This window comes from Myotis davidii, unplaced genomic scaffold, assembly GCF_000327345.1.
Source record: "Myotis davidii unplaced genomic scaffold, ASM32734v1 scaffold1815, whole genome shotgun sequence".
Taxonomy (NCBI): domain Eukaryota; kingdom Metazoa; phylum Chordata; class Mammalia; order Chiroptera; family Vespertilionidae; genus Myotis; species Myotis davidii.
Window position 1 is genome coordinate 518,371 of NW_006286478.1, and position 11,128 is coordinate 529,498.

At 43.8% G+C, this 11,128-nt stretch overlaps 1 protein-coding gene across 1 annotated transcript in view; it reads right to left on the reverse strand.

The window, feature by feature from the left end:
* Nucleotides 1-46: 46 nt before the first annotated feature.
* RAD54L (RAD54-like (S. cerevisiae)) overlaps nucleotides 47-11,128 on the reverse strand; it is a 43,424-nt gene continuing 32,342 nt past the window's right edge. Inside the window, exons 10-18 of the mRNA XM_006757978.2 lie at nucleotides 6,914-7,040; nucleotides 5,818-5,892; nucleotides 5,583-5,713; nucleotides 4,906-5,016; nucleotides 4,615-4,738; nucleotides 4,298-4,376; nucleotides 3,801-3,980; nucleotides 369-532; nucleotides 47-275 (exon numbers count right to left, since the gene is read on the reverse strand). Coding sequence (XP_006758041.1) covers nucleotides 65-275; nucleotides 369-532; nucleotides 3,801-3,980; nucleotides 4,298-4,376; nucleotides 4,615-4,738; nucleotides 4,906-5,016; nucleotides 5,583-5,713; nucleotides 5,818-5,892; nucleotides 6,914-7,040 — 1,202 coding nt within the window. The 3' untranslated portion in view covers nucleotides 47-64. The remainder of the gene's footprint in view (nucleotides 276-368; nucleotides 533-3,800; nucleotides 3,981-4,297; nucleotides 4,377-4,614; nucleotides 4,739-4,905; nucleotides 5,017-5,582; nucleotides 5,714-5,817; nucleotides 5,893-6,913; nucleotides 7,041-11,128) is intronic.

Below are 11,128 nucleotides of genomic sequence, written 5' to 3' on the forward strand. Positions count from 1 at the left end.
CCTATGGGGCAAGGAGCCCCTCTTCCTGTCTCCTCCCTTGTAACAGCTGCACCAAGACTAGTTATCAGCAGAGGCCCCGCTGCTCTTCATGGGAACGCTGGTGGAAGACGAAGGTGATAGCGGTGGAGGCAGCATCCCAGGCAGCCTGGAGTACCTCATCCCTGAGCCCCCGCTTATCAGTGCTATGGTTCCATTGAGCCAGGTCTGAGGTGCAGTCAGAACCATCAGGGGGTGGCCTGATTTGGTGGTTGTTGACACAGCGGCGGCAGCGCAACCTGGGGGCAGAGGACAGAGCTGTGGTCACTGTACACCCCATCTCCAAGCTATAAGGAAAATTCAGATAATGGCTACAAGGGCACTCCACCCACCTATCGTGTGTGTCACTGAGGCTAGCCTCATCCAGGGTAAACAGCTCCTTCAGCTCGCCCAGAGAGAAGTGTCGTTCCACATCCTGCTCTTCATCCACCACACAACTACTCAGGGCCTTCTTGTGGCTCTGACGCTGAAAGATCTTCTCCTCGATGGTTCCTGCCTGGGGGAAGATTGGGGGAGGCAGGGAAGCAGGGCTGAGTCATCTCCATACATAGGGAGAAGGAAAAAACAGGGAATGAAACTATAGCCATCCAAGAGAAAGAAAGATAAGTGAAAAGTAAGAACCCTGCAGCAATACCTCTGCTTAGCTAATCCCATTGTGTAGCCCAGTGGTCGGCAAACTCATTAGTCAACAGAGGCAAATATCAACAGTACAATGATTGAAATTCCTTTTGAGAGCCAAATTTTTTAAACTTAAACTACATAGGTAGGTACATTGCTATTAACTTAATTAGGGTATTCCTAAACTGGCCTTTGCTAAAAACGTCCTCAATCTGAGGGGTCAACCTCAGTGAACCTACCCCACTTCTTCAAAATACACTCGCCCAGCCCTGACCGGTTTGGCTCAGCGGATAGAGCGTTGGCCTGCACGACTCAAGGGTCCCAGGTTCGATTCCGGTCAAGGGCATGTGCCTTCGTTGCGGGCACATCCCCAGTGGGGAGTGTGCAGGAAGCAGCTGATCGATGTTTCTCTCTCATTGATGTTTCTAACTCTCTATCCCTCTCCCTTCCTCTCTGTAAAAAATCAATAAAATATATTTTAAAAAAAAGACTCGCCCAGGCCGAAAACCGACTTCTGTGCATGGGCCACGAAATTTCAATCGCACTGTACGTGCGCGCCCGCACGTGGTATTTTGTGGAAGAGCCACACTCAAGGGGCCAAAGAGCTGCATGTGGTTCATAAGCCACGTTTTGCCGACCACTGGCCTAGCCTATCTCTTGGGAATGTGACTTGTGCAGGTCTGCCCATCCAGGATGTTTTCTGTACCAATGGAGGGTTTCAGGGCCTGGCTAAATTCCTTTAGGGTTAGCTGAGGTTTGTCTGTAGCAGCTTCACCAGACTTCCACACCAAGCCCAACTCTCACCCAATAACTATCATTTGGGTATTATATGCCAGACCCTGTGCTAACACTAGGATACAAAGAAGAATCAAATATCCTTATTCTTGAACTCAGACTAATGGGACAGACATATAAGCTACTTGGTACAATAGATTTCTGTACAGAATACCTAGTAGCCCACAAGAGGGATGGGCAAAATGGAACTGTGTTGAAAAGCATGAAAGTAAAGATGATCCTCAAGCTGAATCTTAAAAAAAAAGAGAGAGACTAGATCATTTAGAAGGGCAGAGAGAAGGGAAGGCATTCCTTGCATAGGAACAAAGGAATAAGCCTGGCCTACTGGAGGACTGAGGCGTTCAGCCTATCCAGATGACAGTGGAAGTATAGTAAAAGCTGGGACTGAGAAAGTCAGCAGTCTGTATTGGAGAAGCTTGGATGCCAGGCTGAAGAGCTTGACCTTGTCCTAAAAAGCAAAATCAGAATTTTTTGAAAGCTCATTCTGAAAGAAGTATGTAAAGAATGGGTTAGGATAAGACCAAAGGTAAAGAATCAGGAAGCTGCTTGCAATATCCAAGTAAGAGATTACTGTGACTTTAGCATGGGATGGAGAGGAAAGTTAAATTAAAAAAATTTCAAGAGTTTAAAATCAATGGTAATTGGAATCTGATTGTTAGGAGACAGAATAGTCTAGTAGGATAATGCCCAGATTTGGGTTGAGTGGCGAATGGAACCATTAAATGACAAAATTCAGAAGGGGAGCATGTTTCATCATAATGTATATGAAGTGCTTGTAAGATATTCAGGTGGAGCCCTAGCCCATTTGACTCAGTGGATAGAGCATGGCCTGCGGACCAAAGGGTCCCAGGTATGATTCCAGTCAAGGGCACATACCTTGGTTGCAGGCTCCACCCCAGCCCAGGCCCTGGTCAGGGCTCATGCAGGAGGCAACCAATCGATGTGTTTCTCTCACATCAATGTTTCTCTCTGTCTTTCCCTCTCCCTAAAAAATAATGGAAAAATATCCTCAGGTGAGGATTAACAAAAACAAACAAATAAACAAAAAATATTCAGGTGGAAATGTACAGTAGGTGATGGATACATGGGGCTAGAACTCAGGTAAGAGATCTGGGCTAGCCCTGGCGGGCTTGGCTCAGTGGATGGAGCGTCGGCCTGTGGACTGAAGGGTCCCAGGTTCGATTCTGGCCAAGGGCACATACCTGGGTTGTGGGCTTGATCCCCAGAAGGGGGTGTGCAGGAGGCAGCCAATCAATGATTCTCTCTCATAAAAAGATTTATGGAAGAGTGCAAAAGGCAGGGGGAAGAATTCAAGCCTCATAGCCTACATTTTTTTTCTGTGAAGTAGGACAAGGTCTCTGCAGAAGAATGAGAGACAGGGTTAAGAAGGAAACTTGAGGGCAGTAGTGAAGGCTTAAAGTGGTTGTTGAAAGAAAATGAGATATGGCCCAGCCAAAATGGTGAATGTGATTAGTGGCAGTGCCCGCCTGTAAGTGCAAATTTACCTGGTGTAAAAGCTGAGAATAGCTGTACCAAGTGAAGCAGGTATTAGGGAAGGAGTTCCTAAAAGGATACACAATAAGGATCAGGCCGAACAGAAAAGGAAGTAAAGCTAGATTTGAGGACTGGGGTCAGGGTACTAGGGACGTTAGGTTGAAGCAGATGTAGGAGGTATAAGAAAGTTGGAAGGACAGGAAGTGATAGCTGTCAACTAAAGTTTTGGGTACTATGTAAAGTTTCAGTATTGTTTAAGTTCCACAGTGTAGCCTTTAGAGTGAGTAAAATTGGGGGAGGTCCAGGAAACATGAAGGCCAGAATGCTGGATAACTGCATGGTCCTTGAAGTCCACCAGGATGATAGCTGGATTGGGAAACAAATAAAGATTGATCTGGTGTCTAGAAATCATTAACGAATTATGAAAATAGCAGGAGGTAGATGACTGTTGTAAGGAAAAGAGAAATCAAACTAGGCAACTTGAGCTTCAAAAGAACTATAGGATGGATGGTCTGAGTGATCACTGAGAACTTGGAGAATGCCAATACCTCTTTTTAATACCATGGGACATGGAGTATAAGAAGACTACAAGGCCACATCGGAGAGTAGAAATCAGGTATGAAGGAAAGTAGGTGTCCTGTGAAAAGAATGGGGCCACAGGGGACTTTGTTAACTACTGAACACAGGTATCCAGAGAGCATTGTAAAGAAGGGTTTGAAGGAATGGGGTGGAGAGAACAGGAGAATAAAAGGCTCCTGGCTAAGCCCATAGCTAAGGCCACTGCTAGAAGCAGAGGGCCCAAAGAGTGGCACTAAAAAATAACCCAAGATGGTCTAAAGGTCTTATTCCATCCTTACAGACAGCAGGCGATAGATATAGCAGGTCTTCTTTTGACCGTCACGCCAGACCCGAGCCATAGCTTGTTCATCATTAGCCGGGTTCCAGTCAGGGTCAAACATGACCAGACGGTTAGCCCCAATGAGATTGAGGCCACAGCCCCCCGCTTTGCTGCTCAGCATGAAGACAAAGTCAGGACTCTGGAAAGAGAGGAAGCAGAAAAGAACCTTTCGCAGCCTGAACTAGAATCCTCCTCAGCCCAGTCAACTGTTCTCTCACACATCGATATTCTTAGGCTCAGACCAATTGTGAGGATCACCAGTTTGCATACCATCCAACTTCCCAGCCCACAGAGTCAGTTCCCAGCCCAGCCATCACTAACCAGTCTAACCCTACCACACCCAACAGAAAAAAAATCCAGGAAGACACTAGAGCGCAGCCCCCTTATAGCTTCTCTATCAACCCTGATCCTGATGTTACTACATTGGTGGTGTGGGGGCAAGGGTTGTGCATTTACCGATGGACTGTTGAAGCGCTCTACAACCTTGGCTCGCTTCTTAATGGACATGGTGCCATCCAAGCGGACATACAAATACCTAAAGGGAAATCCAAAGATCAAAACCCAAGAAAGAAGCAGAGTTTCTTGGAGCCAGAATTACAAAGGGACTACACTAACCATACCTGAGGCTGTTTCATGCACAGCTTGAGGCCCCACACTCACAAAGGGAGGGGCAAGAGCTAGGAGCCAGGATTCTGCCTGTGGGAACACCTAAAAGACCAGGGGCTATTCTGCTTGGGGAGGCACTTTGGCAGCCTAGTTAGGCTCTTCCCTACCTTCGTGCCCGGCAGAGCTTCTCAAAGAGGTCCAGGGTCTGGGTGTAATTGGACACCAGCACTACTTTATCACTGCTGCGGCTTCGGGTCACCGCCAGGATGTAATCAAGGACCAGCATTTTACCTGGGGAGATGAGCTATTAGTCCCCAGTGTGTCATCAAAATGGCCCAAAATTCTTACTCTTGATGTCCTGCCTTGAGACAAGATAGGTTTAGAATATAGACAGTCTCCCACCCTTCATCCCAGAGAAGCCAAAACAACAGCAGCAGCAACGGTAGGAAAGGGCTCACCTGACAGCTGGGGCTCTAGAACCTTGGAGCTATAACCAGGGGGGAATATGTCCAAGGCACCTTCAAAGCCATCCTCTTCTTCCACACACTTGTCATAGATGAGAGCTGGATCTGGTAAAAAATAAAAATTAAAAATAAATTAAAAAAATAAAAAGGCCAGCTTCATTGCTTTCAGAAATTTCCACTTCAGTTCTCATTAGAAAGAACCTCCTCTAGAAAGAAGCCTATCCAAATGACCTTCTTCAGCACCAGATTTGCTTGGTCCCAAATTCCAGCGGGTAGTCAGTGCCATCTGGGAGAATGAATGGATAACCTGGCTCACCAGTGTGTTCTCCCAACAAAAAGGAAGCTATACCAGAGACAGTACACTTGTTATTTTTATTCCTGTCTGACATTTTGTGTGCACATATGTGCATGAACACACACACAAACAGTCCTCTATACCCCAAGCATCAAGCATAGGCTGGGCAGAGGATAAGCTGAAGTTTTCAAAGCAAAGGGTCTGGTTTACAAAGTAAACAATGTAGGGCTCATGCCTTGGGGAGGGCCGGGATCACATGGGGCCTCTGTGAGGGCTCTGAGGACAGGATTAGTGAAGGTGGCTGGATCGCCTGCGGGAGCCTACCCTCCTTGCTCACTCTCACAGAAGATCTCTGAGGAGCATGGACCCAACTCACGATTACAAAGCTTCTTTAGTGAGGTGATGGAAGACAGGGAAGATACACTCATCTTGCCCTCACGCAACTCCTCTGCTGGCTTGGCCTGTCTCAGAAACCTCTGGTATAATTCAGTCTGAAGCGGTGTCAACCTGAAAAAAAGGCAGCTGGGTCAGTGAGAAAGGCTGAACCATACTTGGGCCCTCTGAGGACAACTTGAAAACTGGGCTTTACACCCCTAAGTTGAGTTCAGTACCTGCAACAAACCACCTGCTCAATCTTCACAGGCAGATACTTAGACAGGATATCAGATGTCCTCCGTATCAGACACCTAGAGAGAACAAGATAAAAAGGTAGGTGCTGGTAAAACCACTAAAAAAACTACTGGAATAAAAATTACCACCTAAAGGACCAAAAATGACTCTTTTGTACTATTAAATGTCAGAGACCCATCAGTCCTAGGGCAAAGCTATCTATACCGGGGTCGCAGTCATGGGAACGGAGACCCTTACAGTCTAGCTTTAACTGACAACTCTTTCTCTTCCCCTTCAAAAGGTTAGCTGGTCTTCAAGAAGAGGCCAAGGTCTCCCAGCGTGTCTAGTGCTCTGATAGGGAAAGCAAGCTGCAAACCACTAAGTCCTTAGGGAAGTTTCTGCATTTGCCCAATTGCTCTTGTCAAATGACCCAAGGCTCAGTGAAATTAAGCCCACACCTCCTAGCAGACCAGGAAGAACAGGGACCAGGCACCTAAGCAGCAGGTCCTGGCACACTGTCTCCTTCCTGCCATCTGAAATTGGGAGGGAGAGGTGGCAATGGGAAGAAATGGCCTCTTCAGGGTGTAAATCATCACGTGTATGTATCTATAACAGGAGTCCAGAATGTACCTGCCCTCCTGTGCTCTGTGGGCCCCATGGAAAGAGCCATCTCAGTCTGGAAGCCACACCCATCCATCAGATCTACCCCTATCTATGAGGCCTGGGAAGGTAAGCGTGGTTCTTTAGGTTTGAGATCAAATGGTAGAAGCTTCTGAAATACTAACAGTGTTCTGAGGGATATTTTGCTCAGGAAATCCAACAGCATCAGAAAAGAGCTTCCTCAGCAGGTTGCTAAGCAGACCAAAACCAGACCACAGGACTGAGGTCAGGAAGAAAGCAGAGACTTGGCCTGCAAGACCCCCTATTTTATTCAGTAGTTATAGTCAGAACACAGATCCCACTCCCTTCCTAGAATCCCAGCCCTCATAGGTCAAGGTCCCAAAAGACTGGCCTTGGATGGCTTAGGGGGCAACTCTGATGACCTCAGTTGGGGGAACCCAAATGAAGTGCTGCCTTCCAGTCCCACCCTGCCATTACCTATTCACAATGCTGGTGAGCTCCCGCAGGCGCTCCTCTCCTAGCTGCCTCTCTGCCTCACTGGCAGCTGCATCTCTACCCTTCAAAATTGGCAACTCAAAATGCTTCTTGAACTCATGGGCAGTTCCTAGACACAGAAGAGAAGGGGAAATTAAAGAATGTAGAAAAAGAATTATTTCCCACTGCTGGTAATGGCAGACTTCTTTGTTACAGACCAACCTTCCTGCCAAGACCAACAAAGCTAAACAAATTACAGGCAATTTGTTTGAATGAATTGGAGAGCTACCAAAACATAGAAGCCTTAAAAGGCCAAATAGTGAGATAGTAGATTAAAATACAGACATGTAACTAATCACATTAACTATAAATGGACAAAATAATCCAATAAAAAGACATTCCAGCCTGGCCAGTGTGACTCAGTGGTTGATGTTGACCCATGCACCCAGAGGTAACTGGTTAGATTCTGGGTCAGGGCACATGCCTGGGTTGCGGGCTCCATCCCCAGTATGGAGTGTGCAAGAGGCAGCCCATTGATGTTTCTCTCTCATGGATGTTTCTATTTCTTCCTTCCTCTCTCTAAAAAAATCAATAAAAACACACATATTTTTTAAAAAGACAATCTAATTATCAGATTGGATTTTTTTAGAGCACCCACCTATATACTGTTTGTAAGAGATAAAGGTGCATGTATCAGTACAATGAAGTTCATGCCACAGTGTGGACAAACCTTGAAAACATTACACTAAGTAAAATAAGCCAAAGACAAAATTTCAGATATTATAGGATTCCACTGATATGAAATATCCAGAATAGGTAAATCCTTACAGACAGAAAGCAGATTGGTGGTTGTCGGGGTCAGGGGTAAAGGGGAAACAGAAAGTAACTGCTTAATGGGTATATGATTTTCTTTTGCCCAGAAATTAAAAAAAAAAAAAATCAACACCTCCAAATAGCCAATGACTATATTAAAAGATATCTAGCTTTATTCAACATTAGGCAGATGGAATGAGATATTACTAAACACCAACAAAATGACTAAAATTATTTATTTATTTATTTATTTAATTTGTTAATCCTCACCTGAGGGTATTTTTCAATGGCTCTTCAGGAAGGGAGAGGGGAGGCAGGAGGGAGAGAGAGAAACAGAGACAGAAAAACATCAACGTGAGAGAGACACATCGACTGGTCGCATCCCGCAAGCACCCGACTGGGGGCGGGATGAAACCCACAATCCAGGTATGTGCCCTTGACTGGAAATTGAACCCTCGACCCTTCAGTGCACAGGCCAAAGCTCTAACCACTGATAAACACCTGCCAGGGCGACTAACATTTTTTGGAAAAAAAATTTTTTTTTTCTTAAATATATTTTATTGATTTTTTTACAGAGAGGAAAGGAGAGGAATAGAGAGTTAGAAACATCAATGACAGAGAAACATCGACCAGCTGCCTCCTGCACCCCCCACACTGGAGATATGCCGGCAACCAAGGTACATGCCCTTGACTGGAATCGAACCTGGAACTCTTCCGTCCGCAGGCTGACGCTCTATCCACTGAGCCAAATTGGTTAGGGCTTTTTTGAAAATTTTCAAGATAAATATTGGTGATAGAGAGCCATGGTTAACAAACTACAGCCATGGGCCAGCCACCTGTTTCTGTAAATGAAGTTGTTTTTTTTTGTTTTTTTTAAAATATATTTCATTGATTTCCCACAGAGAGGAAGGGAGAGAGACAGAGAGCCAGAAACATCAATGAGAGAGAGACATCAATCAGCTGCCTCCTGCACATCTCCCTCCGGGGATGTGCCCGCAACCAAGGCACATGCCCCCGACCGGAATCGAACCCGGGACCCCTCAGTCCGCAAGTCGTCGCTCCATCCACTGAGCCAAACCGGCCTCGGCTGTAAATGAAGTTTTATTAGACTACAGCCATGCCCATTATGGCTGCTTTCACTCTACAATGGCAGAACTGAGTAACTGTGACAGAGTTTGCCTGTGAGCCTAAAACACTATCAAGCCCTTTAAGAAAAAAAATTGCTGACCCATGATATAGAGTAGACACTGGAATTCTCAGACTCTGCTGGTACAATCACTTAAAGTGATTATAGAGCTGAACACATGCATAACATACGACCCAGCAATTCCACACTTAGGACAGAGAAATACATATCATGCTGAGGTAAAAAAAATGTGCAAGAATGTCCATAGCATCATTATTAAAAGAATAAAAAAACTGGAAATAAAAATTGTCTATCAATAGTAAAAGAAATAAATGATGGTATATTCACTAAAGGGAATAGTATACAAAAATGAAAAACTACAACTACAGGCAACAACATGGGTGATTTCTCATAAATATAATGAACAGAAGAAACCAGATGCAAAGGAATATATACTGTATGATTCCATTTATATATATAAAGTTCAAGAATATTTCTGGGGAGAAAAAAGTAGTGATTAGAAGGGGGTGGGAGAGTGCCTCTGAGATGGGAGGGCTGCTGAGATAGTGATAGTAACTGATCTGGTGGTGGTCACTCAAATATGTTCTTTGTGAAAATCTTGCTGCTCAGCTGGTTCTCACCTTAAGTGATTTTCCTAAGCATTGTCAAGTTGGGGTGACGCTAAAAAACCGTTCCACAGATATCTAAGTGCAAGAACTTCCCAAATGGTGGTTACCGGGGCAGGAGAGAGTGAAAAATAGGGAGCTATTGTTTAATGGGTAGAGTTTCAGTTTTGCAAGATAAAAAAAGTTCTGGAGATAGATGGTAGTGATGGTTGCACAACAATGTGAATATACTTAATGACACTTAATTCTACACTAAAAAATGGTTTTTTAAAAAAAAAAGAAGCTGCCCAAGACTGTCTGCTCTGAGGTCAAAGCTCTCATGAGGTAACAAAAATATCTGGAGATATTATTTCCATCCACAGTTCATAGTGACCCCATGCTCTGCAAAGAGCCTGCCACCTCTGCCAGAGAAAAATAGCCAGAGTGGGGAAATCCTAGCCACAGCAACCAGACAAAAAGAAATAAAAGGCATCCAAACTGGAAAGGAAGAAGTAAAACTGTCATTATTTGCAGATGACATGATACTATAGAGAGAACCCTAAAGATCCCACCAAAAAAACTACCAGAACTGATAAGTGCATTCAGTAAAATAGCAGGATACAAAATAAATATTCAGAAATTGGTTGCATTTTTATACATCAATAATGAACTAACAGAAAGAAAAACTAAAAAAAAAAAAATCCCATTTACAATTGCACCAAAAACATAAAATACCTAGGAATAAATTTAATAGAAGCATATACCATACACATGGATACCCAAAGCAATCTATAGTTTCAACAAAATCCTTATCAAAATTCCAATGGTGTTTTTGTAGAACTGGAACAAATAATCCAAAAATTTATATGGAACCACAAAAGACCCTAAATAGCCACAGCAATAAAAAAAAGAACAAAGTTGGAGGGATCAGAAGATTATAATAATCAAAACAGCATGGTACTAGAATAACAGACACACAGATCAATGGAAAAGAACAAAGTGCCCAGAAATAAACCCACACCTATACAGTTAACTAATATATGACAAAGGAGGCAAGGCTATACAATGGGATAAAAACAGTAAATTCAATAAATTGTTTTGGGAAAATTGGACAGATACATAAAAAAATGAAACTAGACCATCGTTTTACACCATATACAAGAATGAACTAAAAATGGATTAAAGACTTAAATATAAGAATCAACAACGTAGAACTCCTAGAAGAAAATATAGGCAGTAAAGTCTGACATTCCTCTTAGCAATATTTTTCTGATATATCTCCTCAGGCAAGGAAAACTGAAGAAATAATAAATAGGACTATATCAAATTAAAAAGTTCTTTTGCACAGCAATGGAAACCATCAACAAAACGAAAAGATGACCTACTGAATGGGAGAAGATATTTGCCAATGATATATTAGATAAGGGGTTAATATCCAAAATTTATAAAAAACAAACCAATAAAACAATCCAACTATGCCGGGAGCTGGTCCATCCTTGCTGTTTTAAGGGACCTGGCATATATGGAATACTGTTCTTAATATGTTTGCTCACCTTCTTGGCACTATGTGTTTTAACCAAGGTCACCTCTCCGAGAAAGGTTGTTTCCCCAGGTAGGGATTTTCCCCTGAAGTTAGGGAGGGAATAAAACCTCTTAACCCCTTCCCCAGCAGAA